The 22,936-nt window shown below is 61.3% G+C and overlaps 2 protein-coding genes across 4 annotated transcripts; both read left to right on the top strand.

The window, feature by feature from the left end:
- The first annotated feature begins 6,097 nt into the window (after positions 1–6,097).
- Positions 6,098–11,501, top strand: ATP6V0C (ATPase H+ transporting V0 subunit c). Its single transcript, XM_069487034.1, has 3 exons — positions 6,098–6,306; positions 10,800–10,983; positions 11,111–11,501. The coding sequence occupies exons 1-3, from the start codon at positions 6,231–6,233 to the stop codon at positions 11,313–11,315; spliced, it is 465 nt and encodes a 154-aa protein (XP_069343135.1). The 5' UTR covers positions 6,098–6,230; the 3' UTR covers positions 11,316–11,501.
- A 423-nt stretch (positions 11,502–11,924) lies between these two features.
- AMDHD2 (amidohydrolase domain containing 2) lies at positions 11,925–21,455 on the top strand. Of its 3 annotated transcripts, none has more exons than XM_069486265.1 (11): positions 11,925–12,073; positions 12,156–12,292; positions 12,369–12,508; positions 17,666–17,720; positions 17,886–18,098; positions 18,178–18,266; positions 18,357–18,501; positions 18,577–18,684; positions 18,842–18,910; positions 19,258–19,359; positions 19,761–21,455. In XM_069486265.1, exons 1-11 carry the CDS (start codon positions 11,991–11,993, stop codon positions 19,847–19,849), a joined length of 1,230 nt encoding a protein of 409 aa, XP_069342366.1. In that variant the 5' UTR covers positions 11,925–11,990; the 3' UTR covers positions 19,850–21,455. The 3 variants fall into 3 exon arrangements, with proteins under 3 accessions (XP_069342366.1, XP_069342364.1, XP_069342367.1); XM_069486263.1 differs by having other exon boundaries at positions 18,577–18,688; positions 18,726–18,910; XM_069486266.1 differs by lacking the exon at positions 18,842–18,910.
- The last annotated feature ends 1,481 nt before the right edge of the window (positions 21,456–22,936 follow it).

Here is a 22,936-nt window from a genome sequence, read left to right as displayed (position 1 = left end):
AGCCGAACACCTTTTTCCTTCAAGCCCAGAACAGATGTCCCCTCCCTGTCCAGTTCCTCCCAGTGAGGCTGCCGGGCGCCCCTCACTCCCTGCCCATGGCTACTGTGGGACTCTGCTTGCCATCCGTGAAACTGCCTCTGTCCACTCTGTCCTCTCCCCAGACTGGCCATGAGGATGGACACATCCTCCCTTGCTGCCACCTAACACGAGCACTTCCCTGCTGCGCCCTCAGGTGATCGCTGGGGGGCAGCTGGGAGGCCGGGCCTGAGTCTAAGTCCCCAGGCGCTCACTGGCGCCAGCTTTTGTCAGTTCCTCTGATGAACCAGGAGCCTGTGCTCTGGCCTTTGTGGGCTCTGTCTCTTCCCAGGAGGCTTCCCCGAGGCCCCCGCCCAGCCGAGACCCTCTGTTATAACCGCCAGTCTCCCTGCCCCCTGCCTGGAGACCGACAGCCTCCTGGGCACCCGGCACGGCAGCACGACTGGAAGCCCACTCGCGTGGTCCTGCCTGTGCCACTGGCGTCTGTCCAGGGCAATCCTTGAGATGTGTTCCTGGCGCCTGTGTTTAGGGGAGGCCCCCAGCGTTCCCTGCAGAAACGTCTTCCTCTTACTGTAAGTGCCTCGGATGGTCCTGTGGTTGACGTTAGGCACTGACACAGGCCAGAATTGGGCAAGACCTGTTCCTGAGTGGGGAGCGGAGGCTGCCCTGGCCCGGGCGGAGGGGGGGGCAGAGCTGCGTCCTCGGGTGCTTCGGGGGCCTGCCTCCCTCGGGGCGGCCCAGCAGGGTGGGGGGCACAGTGTTGGCCCAGACGGGACCAGGCAGGGCTGCCGTCCCCTCCGGCTTCCCCCGCACCTGCCTTCCCGCAGGCCCCTGGCGGGCACAGCCTCCCCTCGGCCTGTCGTGGAACTCCTTTGTTTTACTGTCTTTTTCAAAAACTGAAGTGAAATTTGCGAAACATACAATTAGCCATCTTAAAGTGCACAGAATTCAGAGTGTGGTGCAACCGGCCCCTCTAGGTGGTTCCACGGCATTCTCCCTGTCTCCGGAGGGAAGCTCGTCCCCTGTAAGCATTTGCTCCCCATTTCTCTCCGTCCTAGGGTTTTTGGAAAGGCGAAATGTGCGCCTAGTAGAAGATGAATACAGAATGGAGATGTACGAGTGGGACACTGGTCTCCCCAACCCGGACCGCCCGCAGGAACCACGTGTGTGTGCGTGTGTTTGCGGGCAGCGCACCTGTGCCCACTCCTCTGCCCTGCCTTCTGTCCCCTGCCCGCATCGTAGGGACCCTTCCACAGTGAACTGTGGGCGCCTGCTTCAGGCTCATTCACAGCGGCCCGTGCTCCGTGGTTGGAGTGGCTTGTGATTCATTTAAATATAAACTGGATCATGTCTCTTCCCTGCTCAAAACCCCCTTCATCTTCTGAGTCCCCATCCCGGGATCACCTCTTCTGGGGACCCTCCCCCGTGTACCACCTCTGCTTCTCGCAAGCACATTTCTGGTTTAGCGCTGCCCGGGCCCCTGGGGACACTGCTGCTCCCGTGGGGTGCCAGCTCTCCGAGGGCAGGGCGCCCTCGCTGGCCTGGGCGCTCAGAGCCTCACGCAGTGCCTGGCGCTCAGGTAGGTGCTCGGCTGCAGCCCAGAGCGTGGTTCAGGTTGCAGGCAGGTGGGGCTGGAGGTGGGAGCCCTGGCGCTGGAATGTGAGGAAGTCATCCTGGCCTTCAGGTGTACCCCCACGCCAGACGTGGGGCCAAGGTAGATGCGGCCCCCTGGCCATCTGGGGCTGAGGATTCACTGGCACTTTCTGAGAACCTGCTCCCTGAGCCCAGCCCAGCCCAGGCGCTGGATCCTCCCTCCACGGCCCCCTGGTGGTCAGGGCCACCGGGCTCCCTGCCTGCCCCATCTGGTCTTGTCCTCCCGGCCCTTTTGTGTCAACCCTCAAAATTGGCGTGAGCTAGAAGGGGGAGCAGCCCTGTCCTTGAGGTCTGCCCAGTCATCTGCCTCTGCTCTCTCACCCCTCCTGGTGTTGGCGTCCAGCGGGCGCAGCTGCGGATCCTCGGTCCCCCTGCCGCCCTCGACCGCACCTGTGTTGCAGGGAGCAATGGTGGCTGGTGGCAGGTCTTACTTGCACTGAGTTGTATTTGCCTACAGCACAGTTTTTACTTAAAAAAAAAATTCTTATGCCAGGCATGGTGACTGGAGCCTGTAATCCCAGCTACTTGAGAGGCTGAGGCAGGAGGATGGCTTGCGGCCAGGAGTTTGAGACCAGCCTGGGCAATATAGCAAGACCCCTATCTCTACCAACAAGAGAAAAAAAGAACCTTGTGTCATTTTATAAACCTAACTTTTAGTTACAAAAAAATCCCACCTTTAGTTATTACCGCCCCTCTCCGCCCCCCAGAATAGTACAACGGCATCCTCGTTCCGTATTCTCCCAGCCTTGCCTGGCTGCAGGCGGCCCTGTGCATCCAGGTGGAGAGGCCGGCTGCCATCTCCGTGTGGGGCCGCCTCTGGGTGTCTTCCTGGTGACTCAGAACAGGCTGTCCATGGGGAGAAGGCGCCGCCAGGGCCCTCCGTCTATGGACAAGTCCGCTGTGTGGGGCTGCTGCCTCCCCTTCCTTCTTCTCTGGAACAGCTTCTGGCGGTTCATCTTTCCAATCATTTGAAGCCACTGGGGACTTTATCCCTGGTCTCTCCCCACCCCCCCCACACACACCTTTCCTCGGGCTCTGCAAAGTGCCTGCAGCGTCTCAGGACCCCACCGCACGTCTCCCTCTACTGCCCCCACGGGGGTCTCTGACCCGACTTTCCCAAAACCTCTCCCCCAGTTCCTGGAAGTCCCCGCGCCTCCTGAAGCAGGGCTGGGCTGGGGCTCGTGACCTGTGACTGCACAGCAGGAGGAAGTAGCTATGAGGGAGAAGAGAGATGTGTGTTCCGGCCATCCCAGTCTTCAGCCCCTTGCCACCCCCACCCAGAGCCCACTGCACCCCAGGGCCCTGCCCAGTGCTGGGGACACCAGGGGGAAGGAGGCCTGGGTCCTGCCAGCCCCTCCACTGGTCACCAGCCGTTTGCCAAGCCCTGCACAGTGGCAGGCCCGGGACCTGGGGCTTGAGTTTCAGTTCCGCCACTCACTGGCTGCCCGCCCGTGACCCGGGCAAGGCTCTTAACTTCCCTGGGCCTGTTTCCGTGTCCACGAAATGATGGTGACAGTGAGAGTGAAATGTGCTATTACCCAGAAGGTACTTAGGACATGGCCTGGCACACCTCGGTGCTCAGTAAATGTTACCTAGATGTCAGGGCACCCTGCCCCAGGGGCCAGGGGCACAGAAAGAGGCACAGCCCTGCAACGGGGAAGCAGTGCGTGGAAAACAGTAACATGGAGTGAGAAAGGGGCACCCAGAAAGGGAGGTGCCTGGTGGAGAGGAAGAGGGGAAGAAAGGGAGGGCAGGAGGGCTTCGTGGAGAAGGTGGTGTTCTAAAGGTGGTGAGCTGCATTCTCTAAGGAAGGAGGGAGGGCCGGGCACAGACGCTCATGCCTATAATCCCAGCACTTTGGGAGCCCAGGAGTTCGGGGCTATAGTGAGCTGTGATCGTGCCGCTAAGTGCTGGTTAGAAATATCCTGTGGTTCAGAGTGAAGACCTGGGTGACTGGGGGTTGGGGAGGTGAGACTGGGCAGGCAGAGCAGGTGGGAGAGGTGAGAAGACCCAGGCCGGCAGGTGGGGTAGAGCAGAGCAGAGAGCTGGGAGGTGCAGACCTTGGGACTCCTGAGTAATTCAGAGGGAGGCGGAAGGAGCAGTGGTGTCACAGGGCTGCTGGTGTGCGCAGCTTTTGCCAGCGTGGGAATAACTGAGTGGACGCTGGTGGTGATGGGCTGGGGGGTGAGCTCAGCTTAAGACACGCTGGTTCGAGGTGTCAGTAGCCCCACTAGACCCAGCGTGAGCTCTCACGCCAGAACTGAAGCAGGAAATGAGAGGGCAGCAGACGCCAGTAAGCCGACCTGCTCCCTATCCTGCCCAGGGAGCAGCCTCCCCGATGTCCGTCTTGGTATTTCACCCATGGCGAGGTTAAGTGCACTTTGCTCACCCCTGCGCGTTTGGCTGCGCTGTTTCAACTGCTGCCTTTCCTCTCCTTGCTCTGAATTCTCCTCCTGCTCTCGGCCTCTCTGGCCCGGAGCCAGTGCCACCTCCCTGGCATGGGCTTCTCTGGTCCCATACCCCAAGTGCCTGGAGTGATGGGCCAGGCACTGGATGTTCCCTCACTCAGAGGGTGGTCACGCTGGACAGGTGCAGGTGAGGGACAGGACAGTATAAGATGGAGGACAAAGCCATGGGAGGATGGGATCACTCAGGGGAAGGGCAAAGCCGGGGAGCTTTGGAGACACCCAGGACCTGCAGTGCAGCCGAGGCTATGGGCCTGGGCCTGCCCTGTGACCACAGGAAGAATGAGGTGTCTGAGCCGTAGCAAGTCAGCAGGAGAGGGAAGAGAGGGTGTGGAGAAGTGGGCAGCACAGAGGCCCACTCAGCCTGACAGATGTCCCTCTGCTTACAGAGATGGTCATCTCCAGTGACCTTGGCAAGGGCAAGGAGCTGGGGAGGGAAGGGCAGAAAAAGAGGTGGAGACATAGAGTGAAGATTCCTCTTTTCAGAAACCAGAGTCAAGCAAGAAAGAGGGAGGTGGAGGAAGGGCTTCTGGCCTATCTGCTGCTTCCTCCCCTTTGTACCAGGACAGATTTGGCCCCCTCTGTGGGCTGCAAGTTCAGAAAGTGGCAGACCCAGCCTAGCCAGGTGGAAAGGGCCTGAGGGCGTTCCTGTTGTGGAAGGTGGGGCTGAATGGCCAGCTGGAGGGCCAGGCCAGGGAAGGTGACCCCACAGCCTTCAAGAAGAGGCTGATGAGCTGGCAACCAGGCCACTCAGGGGGAGCGCCCTAACCTGGGCTGAGGGCTCAAGGGAGACCCAGGCCTGGTGGCAGCTGCCCAGGGTTCCTGAAAGGGATGGGATGGAGAGGGCACCGGGAGCCAGAGCTGGCGGATGGAGATGACATCTGGCTGGGGTGAGGGGACTGCCCTGCCACAGGGGGATCAGCGGAGCAGTGTCAGCCCTGGCGGGGACGCCTGCAGGGCGTGGGGAGCCGATCCCCGCTTCAAGGGTGCTCTGGAAAGAAAGGTGGCCCTGCAGGTGCGGGTTTTGTGCGGGGTCAAGGGACAGACAGGCAGGAGAACCCGGACGCCAGAACGTGCAGAAATCCGGGGGGCCTCCACACGGCGCAGCACCGACAGGCCTTCAGAGCAGTCACGCCTGCACCTTGAAGGGCAGAAACACCCCTCAAGTGATGTTTGCGTGCCAGATGCAAGGGAGGAGCGACGTTGGGGAGGGGGCTCCCTGTTCTCGGAAGCGAGGGGTGAAGTCACCGACCACTGGGTCTGAGGATGGTGGGTGGGTCTGGACGAGACTGGGGACGTGGTGGAGGGAGGTGACCGGGAACACCGCAGGGCTGCGGCCACAGGCCAGGACTCCCAGGTGGGGGCCGGGGGCCGTCCCCGCCGGAGCGGAGGCGGCAGCCCCCCGCACTCGGGGTCTCAGACGCTTAGCTCGGCCCAGGGGACATGGAGAGATCCCGGGAGACCGTGCTCCAGCCCGCGCCTTTCCTCGGGCGCAGAGCCAGGCGCTGGCCTGGAGCAAGGCCGTGAGAACCCTGCGGGGCGGGAGGGCTCGGGGCTCCGCGCCGGTGAGCGAGGAGGCGTCCCCGGGAACCGAGCCCCGCGGGCGCAGCGCAGCCGCAGAGGAGGCGGGGCACCCGCAGGCCCCGCCCCATATGGTAATATTGCACTACCGCCCCGCCCCGGCCCGGGGGCCGGACGGGTCCAACCCGCGCGTTTGAGAGGCCAGTGGCGCCCAGCAGCGCACCCTTAGAGGCCGAGGGCGCGGGGCCGGGCGCCAGAGCCAGGCCGACAGGCTGGCAGCGCAGCCCGGGGACGGTCAGCGGGCCGCTCGGGTGTCCCAGGCCGTGGCTCCCCCGCCGGCGCGAAGTGGTACGGCCCACAGGGGCGTGGCTCGGGTCATGTGACGCAGCCGCCGCCGCCATTTTGTTCTGCGGTGCTGGTATTTAGAGCGCAGCAGCTGCTGGGCCGGTCGCCCTCGCCGCCGCCTGTCCGCCCGCCTGCGCGCCCGCCCACCGCACCCTGCCCGCGCTCTCCCCAGCTTCGGCCCGCAGAGCTCGCCCTTCCCCACCCGCAGACATGTCCGAGACCAAGAGCCCCGAGTATGCTTCGTTTTTCGCCGTCATGGGCGCCTCGTCCGCCATGATCTTCAGCGGTGAGCGCCGGGGCAGGAGGGACCCGCGGGGCAGGGGGCGCCGGGGGCGCGCGTGGAGCTCGTGCCCGCAGTTCGCCGGGGTTCTGTGTGTGACGTCACTCTGACGTAATCCCGAGCTGTTTGGGGGGCCCAGCCTCGCGTGACTGCGGGCGGGGGTCGGGGCCCCGAGGGCTGCGGGAGGCTAGGATGCGGGCCTCGGGGTTCCCGGGGGTCCCGGGCCGGCGGCCCTGCCAGCCGGCCGTGTCAGTGCGGGGGTGGGGCGGCGGCGGCGCCGCTGCCATCTTAGCCCCGGCGGAGGCGAGAGGGAGGTTGGGGTGGGGGCGCGGGGGGCGGCGCGCGGTCCTGCGCCTGCTCCGCACCCCCCCATTTCTGCAGGCAGGTGTGACATCACGCCTCGGAAAGCTCCCTGTCCGTGGGCGGCGGCGGCAGCGGCGGGGGTCGGGCCTGAGAGCGCCTCGGAGGAGAGTCCCTGGTGCTCCCTGGCCGGTGGGAGCCTATGTCCCCGTCAAGGTCCACAGCCCTCGCCTATGTGGCGGCCGGGCTCCTGCGGGGGTCAGGTGGGCCTGTACCAGAGACAGGTGCTTCCGGTTAGAGGTGTCACGGTTTCCCAATAGCCCTGTCGTGTGGGTTGGTTGAGAAAGCTGGGCTGAGGGGTGGGTCCTGAGAGCCCTCAGGGACACAGGGGTGGAGTGTATGGAAATGGAGGGGGAGAGGGGAAGGCCGGCCGCTGTCAGCGCTGGCTGTGTGTGTGGACGCTTGCTGCTGAGCGTCTGTGCTTTGGGGCGGGCGAGAGAGTGGCATGGGGTGTCAAATTTACAGGGTTTGGTCTTTGTTTCTTAGGAGGGAGTCTTCCACTTCTGTCTCTAACGAATGGATGGATGCATGCATGAATGAATGACTTTCAGTTTTCCTTCCTGAGGCCTGGAGTTGGGGGGGGCTGCCCTGGGCCCAAGGAAGGGGCTTCCAGGGTTCTCCATGGCACCCTGCTTTTGAAGCTGGCCCTTGACAGTCCTGGCTTGTCAAATTTAGTGGAAATTGGTCTACCTGGGAGAAAAGCGACTGGGCTAGGCCCAGGAATGCGGGGCCCAGGGAGGTAAGTTCTGACCCAGTCTCAGCTCCTGTGGACTGGTCTGGCCTGGTCTGGTCTCCGCCTCCTCGGTTAGGTCTGGTTTTAGGCTTTGATGACCTCGCCCTGCCACACCCTCCCTGGTGAGAGTGGGGGAGGCTCACAGTTCAGGTATGTGGAGGGTTTGAACTCCAAACAGTCTCTGCTGCCTGTAAACACCTGTGGGGTGGGGGCCTCCCTCTGCCTGGGCCTGTCTGCCAGTCATTTGTGGCTGAGCTAGCCCTGCCCTTCCAATCACGTGCAAGTCAGGGGTCATTTGTGGTGGGAGAAATGGTCTAGACTTCCCCTTCCCTCCCAGGCACCGCCTGCTCTTTCCACACCTACAGGGCTTCCTCAGGTGCTGCCACACACCCAGCCCCCAGCCAAGGGGGCTGTTCTTTGCCCCCAGAATGCCTCCTGCCACGCTCCTGTGCCTGGTCACCTGTGGATGCTGCTGTAGCTGCCATGCATTCGTCCATCTGCAGATTCTGATTGAGCTCCTACCAGCATGCTAGGTGCTGGGCACATCAGCAGACTAATGGGCCCTGTCCACATGGGACTCGTGTTCTGGCTGTCACTGCTTGCTCCTGAAGCCCCGAGTTTGCTCGTTGAGCCCTTTCTGTGTACCCAGTTTCCTGCTCCCCTCTGCGTCAAGAACCTACGTGTGCTTTGCAACAGAGTCTGGCCTTCGGGTGTCTGGAAATGATCAAGGACAGGGTATCAGTGGCCTAGGCCTTTCCTTTCACTGCAGCTCCTGGTGTGACCCCCGTGAGGTTCCTCTCTGTATCCTCAGTTCCACTCCTTTCCCTCATGTGGGGCTCAGTGTGGCCCTGTGGTTGCTAGTCTCTCACTTGGCCTATCAGGTCAACTTCTGACTTGGTTTCTGCCCTCCAGACGTTGCCTTTCCCTGGGACTTGTCTTCATCTCCTTTGCTTACATGAACAAGCCCCTCCGTCCTCCTGTGGCCTCTGCTATTGCTGCCAGGCTGGCTTCAAGCGCTGTCCCAGCTCCTGGCACTGCCCGCCTAGGACTCAGCTGATTGGCCTTAAACCGAATGAGGTCCATGCACAACTTTCAAGCCCCCCATTCTACGTCCCACTGTCCGGCTTCCCCTTTTTCCCTATGACAAACATCCTGTTGATGCTTTCTTCATCATGTCTTCCACGAAGTTGTCATTTGCTCCCTTTCCATATTTTCTGTGACTTTCTCCCTCCTGGTGGGCGCCCCATTTTGGTGCTTGTGTTCCTGGAGCTGCCTCCTGCCTCCACTCTTTCTGTCTCTCGCTCAATCTGCCGTTGTTGTGAGGTCTGCTACCTTCTGCAGCCCTGGCAGGCTCGGTCCCCAGAGCTAGTATCTAGGGCCCTCCAGGCTGGTCTGGTTTTATCTCCTGTTGCTCTGGCTCTTGCTGCTCATCCTGGTTTCTTCCCTCGTTCCTCAGGTTTTCGCCCTCTCCTGCCCCACCAGCTACATGATTTCCCTGCTGCTTTCTGTAGGCAAGGGCCCGGCTCACTGCCTGCTCTGCTGGGCTCTGGCCTCACAGGGTCCCACTCCCGCTGGCGCTGAGTTCCCTCTGTTCAGCCTCCCACCCGGTGCTGCTGCAGCCTGTGCTCTCCCTGTTCAGTAACGCATGCCCACGAGTGTGAGCCATGCTCTGGTCTCTTGTGCATACATGATGCTGCCTGATGTGGTGCTGGGCCTGCAGTGGGAGCCCCCAAAATACACTATAACTAGGAGAGGTCCAGGACAGGCCCTCGAAGATGGGCCCCAGGCAGAAGGCACTCGTGTCTGGCCACTTTAGGCATGGTGGGGGGGAGGCAGTGTGGCTGCCCCGGCCTCCTTCCTTCGTCTTGTGGCTCCTTGGCCTGTGCCATCTTGTTTGGCCCCTCCACATACGCTGTCCAGAATCATTTTGTCGTCTTGCTCTGTCTTCCTGCGACTCCTTGTTCACTGCCATGTCGGCTTCCACTCCCCCACCACCCTCTTCTCCACTCGTCTGTGACGTGTTGCCAGGTCTGGAGGTCACTGTACCTGTGTCTTCTGAGCCCTGGGAAGGAGAGCCCTTCTGACCTCACTCTTGCTCAGTGCTGAGCACAGAGTAGGCATCATTTGTGGCCCAAAGAGATGAATAAAATGTGCAGAGGAATGGCTGGGGTGGTCCTGTGCCTTCTACCTCTGACCTACGTTGTCTTCTGTGGGTCATGCCCGATATCCATCTGCTCCCCCAAAAGGACCATGGCATGAGTGCCCTGGGCAGAGATGGGGAACGGGGCTCTCAATGCAGCCTGCTCAAGCAGCTTAGTAGGTCCCTGTGCTGGCCCTGGAGGGCAGGTGGCAGACATCAGAGGAGCCATCTGAGCCCCACCATGTCTCTATTCTGTATTGACATTCTCCACTTCGAGGCCAGCAAGGGAAAAAAACTTCCTGAAAAGGAAGGCAGCGTCTCCTTTGGAGAGGGAGAGGGACAGCTCCAGAGGAAACAGGGCACCCTAGAGTCTCATCTCCCCTGTACCGATGTGGTGGGAGGCTCAGGTGGCCCAGCCGGGCTTCTGAGCCCAAGGCCTCGTGGTCAGGCTGGGTGATGACTGAGACAGCCCTGTCCTGTCCTCAGCTCCCCCTTTCTCCTGTCTGGTTAGTAGAGAAGATTCTCCAATCTGTCCAGGGCCTGCTATGTGGCCGAGGGTGCTGAGAGCTGCCCTTTGTGGAAGAGCCCTCAGCCTTCCCTGTAGCATGTTTAGGGCTCGGCATCTTGGGAAATTTGGTGGGCTGGGCAGGGAGTCAAGGAAGCTCTGGCCTAGTGGGGCCGGAGTCACCAGGTTGGCTGCCTCTGACCCTGAGATCACACCCAGTGGCAGTAGCCATGCCATCTGGCCTGTGGTGGCTCTTCCAGCATGTTGTCCCTGGGCAATAGCCGCAAGGGCTGGCTGGCTGACCCTGGCCCAACGTCTGGGCTGCTGAGATACAGTCAACTTAGTACTTTCTCAGGGCTTCCCTGACTTGAGTGCCAGGGACTCTGGGTGGAACAGGGGTGCTCGGAATGCCAGGCAAGGCTCCTGGGGCCCCAGCTGCCTTCTTCACCATGTGTCTGGGCTGCTTGAGGTTGTGGGTGGCTGTATTGAGGCTCCCAAGGAGTATGGGGTCTGTGCAGCAGGCTTGGGCAGTGCAGGCTGGGGTTGCACAGCAGAGCCGGGAGCCCCAGATAGGCTAGAGGGCTGTAAAGGCCACTGCTGGAGGAAGAGCTGGACTGTAGGGATGAGGGGGGCTGGGTGCCTTCTGCAGCTCCCTCTGCATGTGGTTACTTGGGATAACTCACAGCTGTGCCACAGGCGCCCCCTCCAGCCCCCAGGTGGCCAGTGTGCTGCTCTGGGCTCACCTCGTCCCCCTCCCACAGCCCTGGGGGCCGCCTATGGCACTGCCAAGAGCGGCACGGGCATCGCGGCCATGTCCGTCATGCGGCCGGAGCTGATCATGAAGTCCATCATCCCGGTGGTCATGGCTGGCATCATCGCCATCTACGGCCTGGTGGTGGCTGTGCTCATCGCCAACTCCCTGAACGAGGGCATCAACCTGTACAGGTGAGTGCTGGGTCTGCCCTGCCCGGCTTGGAGGGCAGGGGCGGCGGGCAGGTGCAGGAGACCCCGCGGCCGTGCTCCCCTGGCCCGCCGGCTACTGACAGCAGGTCCGTGTCTTTTCTCCCCCCAGGAGTTTCCTCCAGCTGGGCGCGGGCCTGAGTGTGGGCCTGAGCGGGCTGGCGGCCGGCTTCGCTATTGGCATCGTGGGGGACGCCGGGGTGCGGGGCACTGCCCAGCAGCCGCGCCTGTTCGTCGGCATGATCCTGATCCTCATCTTCGCTGAGGTGCTCGGCCTCTACGGTCTCATCGTCGCCCTCATCCTCTCTACAAAGTAGCCCCACTCCGAGCCCACCAGCCACAGAATACGATGTAAAGACCACCCCTCCTCATTCCAGAACGAACAGCCCGGCACGCAGCGCGGGGCGCCCCCGTAGTCGGTCTTGTACATGCGCAGTGTCCTAGTGCCCGTCCTTGCCCGCCCCGCCCCCGCCCCGTGCCGCGGCCGCCGGCTGCCCCTCACCCCGCCGCCGGCGAGGACCTCAGAGTGCTGTGTGTAAGGGTGCATTAGAGCTGTCATTCCCTCTCACTGGATGTTTATTTATAAAGAGCCGATCTGTCCATCCGTCTGTGGAGCAGCCCTCGTCTCCCTCCTATATAGTACCCCAGTAGTTGCGCCGCGGGCCCGTTTGCTGGGATGCGTGGGCAGAGCCCCGCCCTCGGGCCTGGGGCGGTGTGCGGCCCGCGGCCGGAGCTGTGTCAATAAAGTTCTCGGTTGTGACTGGAGCCCGTGTCTGCGCCGCCTTTGGGGGGGAGGGGCGGGCGAGCTAGCACCGCGTCATGGCTGCCGCTCGGCGCTGCTGGTCACGTGGGCCCCGCGATCACGTGGGTGCGAGTCATGTGGCGCGCCGGCCCAGTCAGCTGAGGGTGACGTGGGCGCGGCGGCGCCCAGGCTCCCGGTTCGGCGCGGGCGCGGGATTCGCCTCTGCGGGCTCCCGGCGCCGCGACTCAGGATGCGCGCCGGGCAGGGCGCGGCACGGGCCCGGGTGCTCCAGTTCACCAACTGCCGCATCCTGCGGGGCGGGGCGCTGCTCAGGTGCGCGGCTCGGGGCGCGGGCTGGTGGGGCGGGGGCCGCGGGGTCGGGCGGCGATCCGAGCGCCCGCCGCTCCGTCCTTAGGGAGGATCTGTGGGTGCGCGGGGGCCGCATCCTGGACCCGGAGAAGCTGTTCTTCGAGGAGCGGCTCGTGGCCGATGAGCAGCGGAACTGCGGGGGCCGCATCCTGGCGCCTGGCTTCATCGACGTGCAGATCAACGGTGCGGCCCGGGGCGGGGCAGGGGGCCCGGGGGGAGCTCTGAGCACCGTGCGACCCCGACTTTTGTGTGGTGGCAGGTGGATTTGGTGTTGACTTCTCCCAGGCCACGGAGGACGTGGGTTCGGGGGTCGCCCTGGTGGCTCGGAGGATCCTGTCGCATGGTGTCACCTCCTTCTGCCCCACCCTGGTCACTTCCCCACCGGAGGTTTATCACAAGGTGAGGTCAGACTCCGGCCTCCAGCGAAGGGGGCCGAAGAGGCCCGCAGGAGCAGCCAGCCCCTTCATTTTCAACCCCCATGCCCTCTGCCCCAGCTCACGCCCCGTGGCACCTGGGCCTGGCCTTCCCTCTCGCCTCCCTCCTCCTGGGCCTGGGGTCCCGCCGCTGGGCTTTCTCCATCACTTGTCCGTCTGCCTGGCCGCTGTCCCCACACTTGCTGGCTCAGCATCCCGACCTGCGCAGGCCCTCCCCACTCTGCTCGCTGCCTGCCTCCGTGCTTCAGAAAGCGCCCCCTGACCCAGGTTGTGGGGACTTCCTGGTTGCCACACCAGTCACCGGTCAGGCTCTTCCTCCCCAACCTGTCGGTGGTTGTGACTCAGTTGAGACTCTCCGGCTCCTGTGGGCTCCTGTGCGGCTCTTGCCTGCATCCCCCACCCTTGGAGTTTCCTTCGCCCTGGAGGAGTTCGCTGTCCTCGGTTTGGCTTTCCTTTAAGTATTTATTTTTTATCCAGGTTCTCTGCTGCACTTTATTATTCAGGTTCGTGCTGGTTGTAGGTATGTTATTGTTTTTTCTCTGAACTGTTTGGGAATACGTTGCATATGCCATGCTTGTTTATTCCTTAATACTTAACTATTTCTTAAAAACATGGGTGTTTTCTTATGCACTCATGATAGCTAGTGAGTTTAGGAAATCGACACTATTAATACTTAGTTAATACTTAATACTGTTAACATAGATAGTTCACTGTCTATGTTCTAGTTTTGTTGATTGCTCCAGCCTTTTTTTTTTCTCAAGTACAGGATTCATTGCAGGGTTATGATGACCCTGCCCACAGGGTCCCTTTCTGGGACGCAGAGTCAGAGCAGGGAGCTGTTGGGGCCGACTGTGGGCTCTGGGTTCGGGCTTCTGGGTTTGGTCCTGGCATCTAACTTCACTTGTCGGCTGGAAGACCCTGGACAACCTTACTCCCTCTGACCCTGTTTCCTCAAACCTAGAGCGAGAACGGGAACAGGGATGGGCTCCGTGACAGCATTGTTGCGTTGGGCTCAGCATTGGGCTTGGTTAAGCACTCGGTAGATCTCAGCTATGGATGTCTTTCTGGGATTTTCCACCACTCTCCCATCAGAGTCAGTTGTCGAAAAACCAAACTTGTCTTCTGGCTTCAGACCGGTGCCTGGTTCTCCCAGCTGCTCTCCCAGGCTATGGGCCCTCCCAAGTGACTTTTCCAAGATGTGAGACTCAGCAGGTCACCCCCGGCCCTGCGCCCGCCCTGTAGCATTCCTTTCCTATCTGTTGAGCCTTCTCTCTCCCCAGGCACACTCCCTTCTCCTGCCCCGGGTTCTCTGCCTGGAAGGCCTTCTCCTGGTGCCTGTGGTTCCAGGACTCCCTGGCCAGGCCTTGCCCACCTGCCCGCCATGCCGGGCACACCGCCCATGCTTGTGCACGGGAGGGACCGCCTGCTCTTCGTGCCTAGGAGTCTGGCGAGTAGCACGTTTTCTTCCCATATTTGCTGCAGTCCAGGTACCCTATAGACCCTCGTCAAACACTTCCCAGATGAAGCCCTTGGGAGGCGGAGCGTAAAACTGTTGAGGATGGAAATTGTATAGGACTCTGGATATGAAAACTTAATTGCTGTATCATCTTAGAAACCAGACAACCCTTCACTTGGCTCATTCCCCCACCTTTCTCCAGGGCCCATTTCACCCAGGGTGGAATTGGATGGCAGCTTTGCCGGATGGTACCCAGGTTTTTTGTTGCCGTGTTCTGGTCCACTGAGACCACCTGCTCCTTTTTGGGTGGTATCCTCTGGCCCTGCCCTTTGCTGCCATACCTAGAGGCAGATCTGATTACGTTGTTCTCTGCTTCAAGCCTATTTGCTGAGCCAGGGTCAGGCACCTCCTCAGGGTGGCAGCCAGGCCACTGCCTCTGGCTCCACACTCCCTCTATTTAGTGCTCATTTGCTTTCCCTCTTTAAGGCTCTGGAGAAACTCAGCCATTATCTCTTCCCTAATCTGCAGTGGACTTGTATATCCACCTGGCTTGTTAGGAAAAAGCAGCCCTTTGTCCCAACCAGTTCCAACCCTAGGGACGGTCACTTTCAACTCAAATGACTTGGGAATTTGCCCCCATGTCTCTAAAAAATAAGCTGGTGTCTCCACTCAGCTCTGTAGTTTCAGGCAGTTTGTGTGGCTTCCCACCAGGACAGTTGAAGATTAGCCGTTTCATCCTTTTCTGTCCCCTCGTTCTCCCCAGGTACGACTGCGTGGATCAGGCAGCAGGACTGTGAGAGGCTCGTGGTGCAGTTATGTCTTCTTACCTGCTGACCCTGCTTTCCTTGGAGTCAATGTTGTCTCCTTAATTTGTTAGCTACTAGCTTGATTCCAAGTTTCCGTTGACCCACTCTGTTGGGCTATGTAGACTCACCATGGGGTCTGTCAATTTTGTGTTTCTGCAGAAGCATTTGGGACCTGCCCTCCCGACACTGGCTGTCCTGGGAACTCCCTTCCCCTCACCTGGGGATGTCCCCTGGCCTCTTTCTGCTGGATCTCTCATGCCCAGGGTCCGATGTCTTTCTCTTGGCTCGTTTATGGCTTCATTTTGGTAGAGCAAATCCTCCAGTAACTTCCAGAGAAAGGATCACGAGAGGTCAAGTTTTTGAGATCTTGAAGGACTGAAAGTCTTTATTCTCTTGACTGATGGCTTGGCTGGGTTAGAATTCTAGGTTAGAAGTTATTTTCCTTTAGAATTCTAAAGGTACTGCTGTATTGTGTTTTAACTTCCTGGACTGCAAATGAAAAGTCTGAAACTATTTGATCCCTGACCTTTTGTAGGTGACCTGTTTCTTCTCTCTGGAAGCTTAAGGAATCTTTCCTCTGTCCCTGGATCCTGAAGTCTCAGCGTGGCACACTGTTGGGGACAGGGGAGTTCATCCATTTTGCTGGCTGTAGGCAGGCCTGTCAATCTGGAAGCTCAATTTTTGGTTTTGTTCTTTTGCCTTTTTTGTGTTATTTTTTTGATGATTTTTTTCCTTCCAGTTTCTCTGTTGTCTCTTTGTAGGAGTCCTGTTAGCCCACTATTGGGCTTCCTGGATGTGGTCCCTACTTTTTCTTTTCATTTTCTTTCTCTTTGACTTTCTTTTTTTTTTGAGACAGAGTCTCACTTTGTTGCCCAGGCTAGAGTGAGTGCCGTGGCGTCAGCCCAGCTCACAGCAACCTCAAACTCCTGGGCTCAAGCGATCCTCCTGCCTCAGCCTCCCGAGTAGCTGGGACTACAAGCATGCGCCACCATGCCCGGCTAATTTTTCTATATATATATATATATATTTTTAGTTGTCCATATAATTTCTTTCTATTTTTAGTAGAGACGGGGGTCTCGCTCTTGCTCAGGCTGGTCTCGAACTCCTGACCTTGAGCGATCCACCCGCCTCGGCCTCCCAGAGTGCTAGGATTACAGGCGTGAGCCACCGCGCCCGGCCTCTTTTTTTTTTTTGAGACAGAGTCTCACTCTGTTGCCCGGGCTAGAGTGCCGTGGCGTCAGCGTAGCTCACAGTAACCTCAAACTCTTGGGCTTAAGCGATCCTCCTGCCTCAGCCTCCAAAGTAGCTGGGACTACAGGCATGCGCCACTATGCTCAGCTAATTTTTTTTCTATATATATTTTTAGCGGTCCAGGTCATTTCTTTCTATTTTTAGTGGAGGTGGGGTCTCACTCTTGCTTAGGCTGGTCTCGAACTCCTGACCTCTAGTGAACTTCTGCCTCAGCCTCCCAGAGTGCCAGGATTACAGGCGTGAGCCACTGCGCCCAGCTGACTTTGACTTTTTTATCTGGACATTCCCTCAACTGTTTTTTTTTTTTAATTTTGCTATTTTATTTTGCTGTGTTTCCCCAGCTGGAGTGCAGTGATGCAATCACAGCTCACTGTAGCCTTCAACTCTTAGGCTCAAGCAATCCTCCCACCCCAGCCTCCTGAGTAGCTGAGGCTACAGGCGCACATCACCAGGCCCGACTAATTTTATAATTTTTTGTAGAGATGGGGTCTCACTCTGGAGTGCAGTCTTGTGATCACAGCTCACTGTAACCTCGAACTCCTGGGCTCAAGCAGTCAGCCTCCCGAGTAGCTGAGACAGCAGGTGTATGCACTGTGTCTGGCTCATACGTTTAATTTTGAAGTGCTTGCTTTGTCCTCCCCTACCCTGCCCCGTGTTCCTTTTTCTAACATTCAGTTCTTGTTTCATTGATGCAAACCTCTTACCACCTTGAGGGTATTAATGATGGCTCTTTACTCTGTCCTTGTGTCCTCTGGGTTTTGGCTTCCCCCACTCGCTCCGTCCTCGTTTGCTGTGCCCTGTGTCTCCTTAGCGGGGCTTTCCCAAGCTGCCTGGCAAACTTGACTGTGTGCTGTCTTTGAGAACAGGCACCAGCAGACTGGCTGGGAGCACCCAGCCTGGTGGCGGGTTTCCTGGGGACAGTCGTAGGTCAGTCCTTCGGTCCTTTCTCTTGGGCTGGTCCAGTCCCGGGAGAAGAGAGGACAGGCCTGGCTGGTGCCTGCTGAGGGCCTTATGAACACACACTTCCACTTAAGTACCTGCTCCCCGCCGTGCCTCAAACTCCCCCTTGCACAGAGGCCCACGGTTACTTCTGTGTATGCTCCGCTGGGTGCGCCTGGGGCGGGAGCTGCAGGGACCCAGCTACTCCTTAGTGAGTCTCCTTTGTTGGTCCCCGTCACCCCGTGTCTCAAGGCACCAGGCGCTGCCAAGGCCTGGGCCCGTGGGGTCACTTTCCCCACTGCGTGCGCCCACCCAGTGTCTGCCCCGTGTCTGCCTGCTGAGCTGAGTCTGGCTGCCCCCTCCTGTCCTTTACCCCTGGGTTTGACCCTATTAAAAATCCCTTAGTTTTGTTTGGGGTGGGGAGTGCCAGAGGAGGGCATGGTCCGGCCACCATCCTTACCCTGCCCTTGGCCACGGATCCCATAGTTGTGGCGGCTGTGCTTTTCCTGACTGATCGCTGTTGGGGGCCTTCGGCCACTTTCTAATACCTGAGGGATGGCCAGCGGGGGCTGGGCCCTGAACTCTGACCTGTGATCTCTGACCTTGGCTGGGCTGTGACCTTTGGACACTGGGTCATGGGGGCAGGGCTTTAACAGCTGGTTCCCCCCAGGTCCTTCCTCAGATCCCTGTGACGAGTGGTGGTCCCCATGGGGCAGGGGTCCTCGGTGAGTGGCTGACCCCCTCCCCACCCCACCCTGGGAGGCTCCTGGGGCACCTGTTGGCAGCCCCTCCCCCTCCAGATGCCCAACTGGGGAGGGAGGGTAGGGGGTGAGGTGAGGGGCTGGGGCGGGGTGGGGGCCCTGCTAGAGCCGCTCTGGCCCCTCCCCCAGGGCTGCACCTAGAGGGTCCGTTCATCAGCCGTGAGAAGCGGGGTGCGCACCCCGAGGCCCACCTCCGCTCCTTTGAGGCCAACGCCTTCCACGATGTGTTGGCCACCTACGGGCCCCTGGACAACGTCCGAATTGTGACGCTGGCCCCCGAGCTGGGCCGCAGCCACGAGGTGATCCGGGAGCTGACAGCACGTGGCATCTGTGTGTCTCTAGGTGAGTGGGGCCGTCCCCATGGGGGGGCAGCCAGGGGTCCTGGGCCAGGTGCAGAGTCTGAGTCCAGGCCCCTGCCCAGGGCACTCGGTGGCTGACCTGCGGGCAGCAGAAGCAGCGGTGCAGAGTGGAGCCACCTTCATCACCCACCTCTTCAACGCCATGCTGCCTGTGAGTGCCTCCCCAGCTCCCCTGGGGGGTCTGAGGTGGACGGGGCTCGGCTCTGCTGTTGCCCACCCGTCTCCTCCTGACCCTGTGCAGTTCCACCACCGTGACCCAGGCATTGTGGGGCTCCTGACCAGTGACCAGCTGCCCCCGGGCCGTGGCATCTTCTATGGGATGATCGCCGATGGCACACACACCAACCCGGCCGCCCTGCGAATCGCCCACCGGGCCCATCCCCAGGGTGAGCCTTGGGGCGGGGCAGGGAGGGGAGGGGACGGTGGCCGGCAGGCAGGTCATGAGGTTCCCTTGTCTCCAGGGCTGGTGCTGGTCACTGATGCCATCCCTGCCCTGGGTCTGGGCAATGGCCGTCACACGCTGGGACAGCAGGAGGTAGAGGTGGACGGGCTGACGGCCTACGTGGCAGGTGAGTGGCACCCGCCTCACTCACTGCCCTTGTGAGAACAGCCCCCCTGCCCCTCTGTGGTGGGAGGAGAGAACCCAAATGTGCCCTGCTTGCCCACTGGACCCCAGCCACGACCTGGTGGCCCACAGCCCCTCAGAGCCCGGCCTCTGCTCTCAAGGCACCACGACGCTGAGCGGCAGCATAGCGCCGATGGACGTCTGCGTGCGGCACTTCCTGCAGGCCACAGGTCAGTGGGCCGGTGCCGAGCGTGCGCGTCGGGGCCACGCCTGCATCTGGGAGAAGCTGGAGGGAAGAGTGGGGCCCACCCAGGCCCTGTCCCGCATCCTTTGTCTATGGCTGGTGGGTTCCCAGGGCATGGACCAGCCCCTGGGGATTCGCCAAGGTCCTGCCCATGTGCTCACGCAGTGACTCGTGCCCAGGATGACAGGCTGTCCCTCTGAGCACTCAGAGCTGGGGTCCTTGTTAACCTGCCACAAAGTCCCTGAGATGGGAGCTCTGGAGCTGTGGGGAGTGGGGGCTGCTGGTACAGCCATGGGGGTTGGGGATTGTCACCAAGCTTTGTCCCCTGAGCAGGCTGCAGTGTGGAGTCGGCCCTGGAGGCTGCGTCCCTGCACCCTGCACAGCTGCTGGGGCTGGAGAAGTGTAAGGGGACCCTGGACTTCGGAGCTGACGCAGGTGAGGGCTGGCGCAGGGCAGCCCGGCAGCCTTGGCTTTGCCTGCAACTGTGAGAGTTCTTGGGGGGCCTAGGATGGGATGGGAAGGGTGGGTCTTCCTCGGTGCCCACTCCCAGGCGGCCTTGCCTGGCTACCAGCCTCAGCCTGGTCCCTGGTGTCTGTCAGGCCAGGCTTTCTGGTGTCCAGGCCAAGGCCGGGCAAGGGTTTGCAGGGAGCATTGTTCCTGTCCTCAGCTCCTGGGAGTTGGAGCTCTTGGTTTCAGCACCTCTGTCAGTTTGTGATGGGGCAGGGTGTCCTGGGCCTCAGTTTCCCCGCCAGCCTCAGGTTGTGGGGAAGGATTCCAGGTGGAGGTGGGGTAGTGGCCCTGCCCAGCCCTTTCCTCACCGGCCGGCTCTGACCCAGACTTCGTGGTGCTCGATGACTCCCTCCATGTTCGGGCCACCTACATCTCGGGTGAGCTGGTGTGGCAGGCAGAGGAGGCCAGGCAGTGACGAGGACCTCGGCTGGAGAGGACACCTGGCCCCAGCTGGACACTCATCAGGGCCAAGCAGTCGGGGAGCTGGCCTCCAGGGAGCGAGTGGAGCCCTGCCCCAGGCAGACGGCCACGGCTCTTGTGGCCACTCCGGAGGCGACTGGATAAACGTGCACCCAGCAGGGACTCGCCCGTCTCTGGGTTTTGCTTGCACTCTACACTCGGCTCCTTGCTGTTTGCTCCTGCTCTGGTACCCTTCTGGGGACAGCATTTGTGGTTTGGGGATGGGAATGGCTGGATTCCAGCTCAGCCTGGGCCTGTGGGGCCCCAGTGGAGGAGACAGGGTCCCTCCCTGGTAGGTGGCCCTGCCTGAGGCCTGCAGACACACAGGAAGACGTTAGGATGAGCAATGAATGGGGCAGATGGGGACGCGGGTCAGGGCGGGCACCATGGGGTGGAAGCCATGGGCTGCAGGTGGCAGAGGTGGCAGAGCTGGCAGGAATGGGCCTGGCACAGGGAGTGGCACAGTGCCAGGGCCTGCACTGCAATACTTGGCCTTCGGGAAGGAGTCCACACTGGCCTCAGGACCCTCTGAGTACAGGAGGTAGTGGCCTGAGCGCCCGAGCCCTGCTCCCTGGCCTGCCCTGCGCTCAGTCACACCACCTCACAGCCCTGGTGCGTAATCGAGGTTCCATTTCCTTTGGCGTCTTCTCTCAACAACCCCATCTGCTGGCCTGATCTCCAAGAGCTCTCCCGTGTCCCAGTGCACAGGTAGTGTGGGAACCCTGTCTGGTGTTGGTGGGCAGCTGGGCCAGTGTCCTGTGCCCTGAAACCGTTTGCCCTGTTGGTGTCATCCTGCAGCCTTCCCTGTTCCCTCAGCCCTGGCAGCACACCCCGGATCCACTTTCCCATCCCCCGGGGGGAGCACGGGCTGTTGGGCTTGTTGAGTAGCTTCGAGGCTGGTGGGCTTTGGGGACTCCCTGGCTCTGAGGACGACCAGAACATGGGGGGCAGATGTCGGGGTGGGTGGGTGTAGCCCCAGGTCTGGGGTTGTCTGGACTTTTGGGTGCTGGGATGGGTGGCCCCCTTCCCCTTGCATACGGGTGCTTGCAGTCCTCAGTGCAGGACGTTGAGGATGCCACTGCACCTGGCTTGGCCACTGTTCCCTTCTGCCTCTGCTGCAAAAGCCCACCAAAGGAAATGTCTGCAGGCCCAAAGTGACAAAGATGGTGTCCAGCCCCCACCTGTGTTTGAGGGCGAATGGCCTTCTCGCAGGGCCTAGCTGGCCCAGGGCTGAGGGAGGGCCTGGGCAGGGACCACCTGTGGGGGCACAGGGGACCTGTCTCAGCCCACATGCCCCCAGGGTGCTCACCATCAGTCCAAGAGTGTGCCGAGGGATCCTGACCTGAGGGGCACGGGGTGCAGGGGTCCACCGTGGACAGTGATGGGCCCTCTGTCCGGGGCTGGCCAACTCCTGAATGTGCCAAGTCCTAGGGGAGAGCCCACCCGCGAGGCTTGTCCATGGGATAGCGGTGGCAGGGGGGAACAGACGGACTTCTTGGCAAACATTAAAAGCTGAGCAGGGCTCGCACCTCCCTTGCTGGTTGTAAATACTTGGTGTTGTTCCTCCTCTTACCAGAAATCCAGAGGTGTCCTCTGTGTCATCCCATTTCTCAGGTGGGGAAACCAGCACCAAGTCCTGGCGCTGGGGAGCCCCTGGCAGTCCTGGCGCTGGGGAGCCCCTGGCGCGCCCTGCTCTGTTCAGCTCACCACCAAGCCCCCTCTCTGGTGGAGAAGCTGATTGAGATGGGTGGGCAGCAGGCCCCCCGGGGTGACAGGAGCCAGCACTGGGAAGAGCTGGCAGCCAGGCAGGGCCTTGGTGTGTTGAAACAAAGCCGGTGGGGCCTGGGGAGTGAGCGGGCGCTGGGCTGCTGAAGGAGTGTGGGTTTTATTTGAGGTAGGGGGGGGAAATGCTCGGGGGGGGGGGGGGGGGTCCTTTGGTTTTTTTGGTAACTGTAACAGTGAGTGGCATTAAGTGCATTCACATTGTGTGTCCATGGCCACCATCCATCTCCAGAACTGTTCCATCTTCCCAAACTGAAATTCTGTACCCCCAAACACTCCGCGCCCCCGACAGCCCCGGTCTGCTCTTTCTGAGCCCCTGAAGTCCGAGCCCCTGAAGTCCAGGCGGGAGGCTGCGGACGGGGAGGTGGCGCCCAGGTGTCTGCCCGCGTCTCCAGTGGGATGGCGCGGAGGTGGACGTGTTGGGGAGACCTGGCGTCGTTGCCCGTCGCGCCCTGGACAGAGTGGAGACCAGAGACCCCGCGTGCGCCCCCCGCACAGCGCTGGGCCGGGAAGTCGCTGCTCGGCTTGCGAGGGCCGCCTGGTGGCCGGGCCTGGGAGCGCAGCGGCCTTCCAGTTGGCGTGCCGGGCCGGCCGCGGGTTCGAGTCCCGGCGCTCAGGGACACAGCCAGCCATTTCACCGTCCGGGCTTCCTGGGCTCCGAGCGCAGCGAGGCCATGCGTTCGGGGCCGTGCGGTGACTCGTGGAGGGGTTCCAGGTCGTCCGAACCTGAGAACCTGGCTGGGAGGTGTGGGGGCGGGGGGCGTGAATCAGCGGCGACCGCGCCAGGACGGTGGCGGACCCGGGCGGCAGGATGCCCGCGATGGATCTGGCCCTGCCCAATCCGTCCTGCGGCCCGGGTGTCGGGCCCACCCCACGAGTCCGGGAAGGATGCGGCGCGGGACACGCCTGCTGCGGGCGGGGCTTCTAGGGGATGGGTCCCCGCGGGGGACCAATTAGGACTGCGGTGGGCGCGTCGCTCTCCCGTGCAGTCGATGGGCGCGGGCCGGAGCTGAGAGCCCGCCGGCCCCGCCGCAGCTCTGCGCTCGCTGTCCGGGCGGGGAGGCCGAAGGGCGGGCCGGGGCCCTGCCCACGTCCCTCTGGGCCCCGCCCTGCTCGGAGGTTTCCGGGCTCGGGGTCGGTCTGGTGTCGCGGAGCTGGATGGGCTCAGCGCGGGGTGGCACCAGGATCGTGGAGGGCAGCTGTGCTCCGACCCGAGGCCGGGGGCGTCTCCTCGGCCCCGCTTCCCAGCTCGCAGCCCCCG

Source organism: Eulemur rufifrons, chromosome 14 (genome assembly GCF_041146395.1).
Source record: "Eulemur rufifrons isolate Redbay chromosome 14, OSU_ERuf_1, whole genome shotgun sequence".
In the NCBI taxonomy this organism is placed as follows: domain Eukaryota; kingdom Metazoa; phylum Chordata; class Mammalia; order Primates; family Lemuridae; genus Eulemur; species Eulemur rufifrons.
This window is presented reverse-complemented; position numbering and strand designations above follow the sequence as displayed.

Coding starts and splice junctions, on each gene's coding strand:
- ATP6V0C (XM_069487034.1), top strand. CDS start 6,231: ATGTCCGAGACCAAGAGCCCCGAGTATGCTTCGTTTTTCGCCGTCATG. Junction 6,307..10,799: donor GTCCGCCATGATCTTCAGCG/GTGAGCGCCGGG, acceptor CCCCTCCCACAG/CCCTGGGGGCCGCCTATGGC. Junction 10,984..11,110: donor GAGGGCATCAACCTGTACAG/GTGAGTGCTGGG, acceptor TTCTCCCCCCAG/GAGTTTCCTCCAGCTGGGCG.
- AMDHD2 (XM_069486263.1), top strand. CDS start 11,991: ATGCGCGCCGGGCAGGGCGCGGCACGGGCCCGGGTGCTCCAGTTCACC. Junction 18,502..18,576: donor CCACCGGGCCCATCCCCAGG/GTGAGCCTTGGG, acceptor CCTTGTCTCCAG/GGCTGGTGCTGGTCACTGAT. Junction 18,689..18,725: donor ACGGCCTACGTGGCAGGTGA/GTGGCACCCGCC, acceptor TTGTGAGAACAG/CCCCCCTGCCCCTCTGTGGT.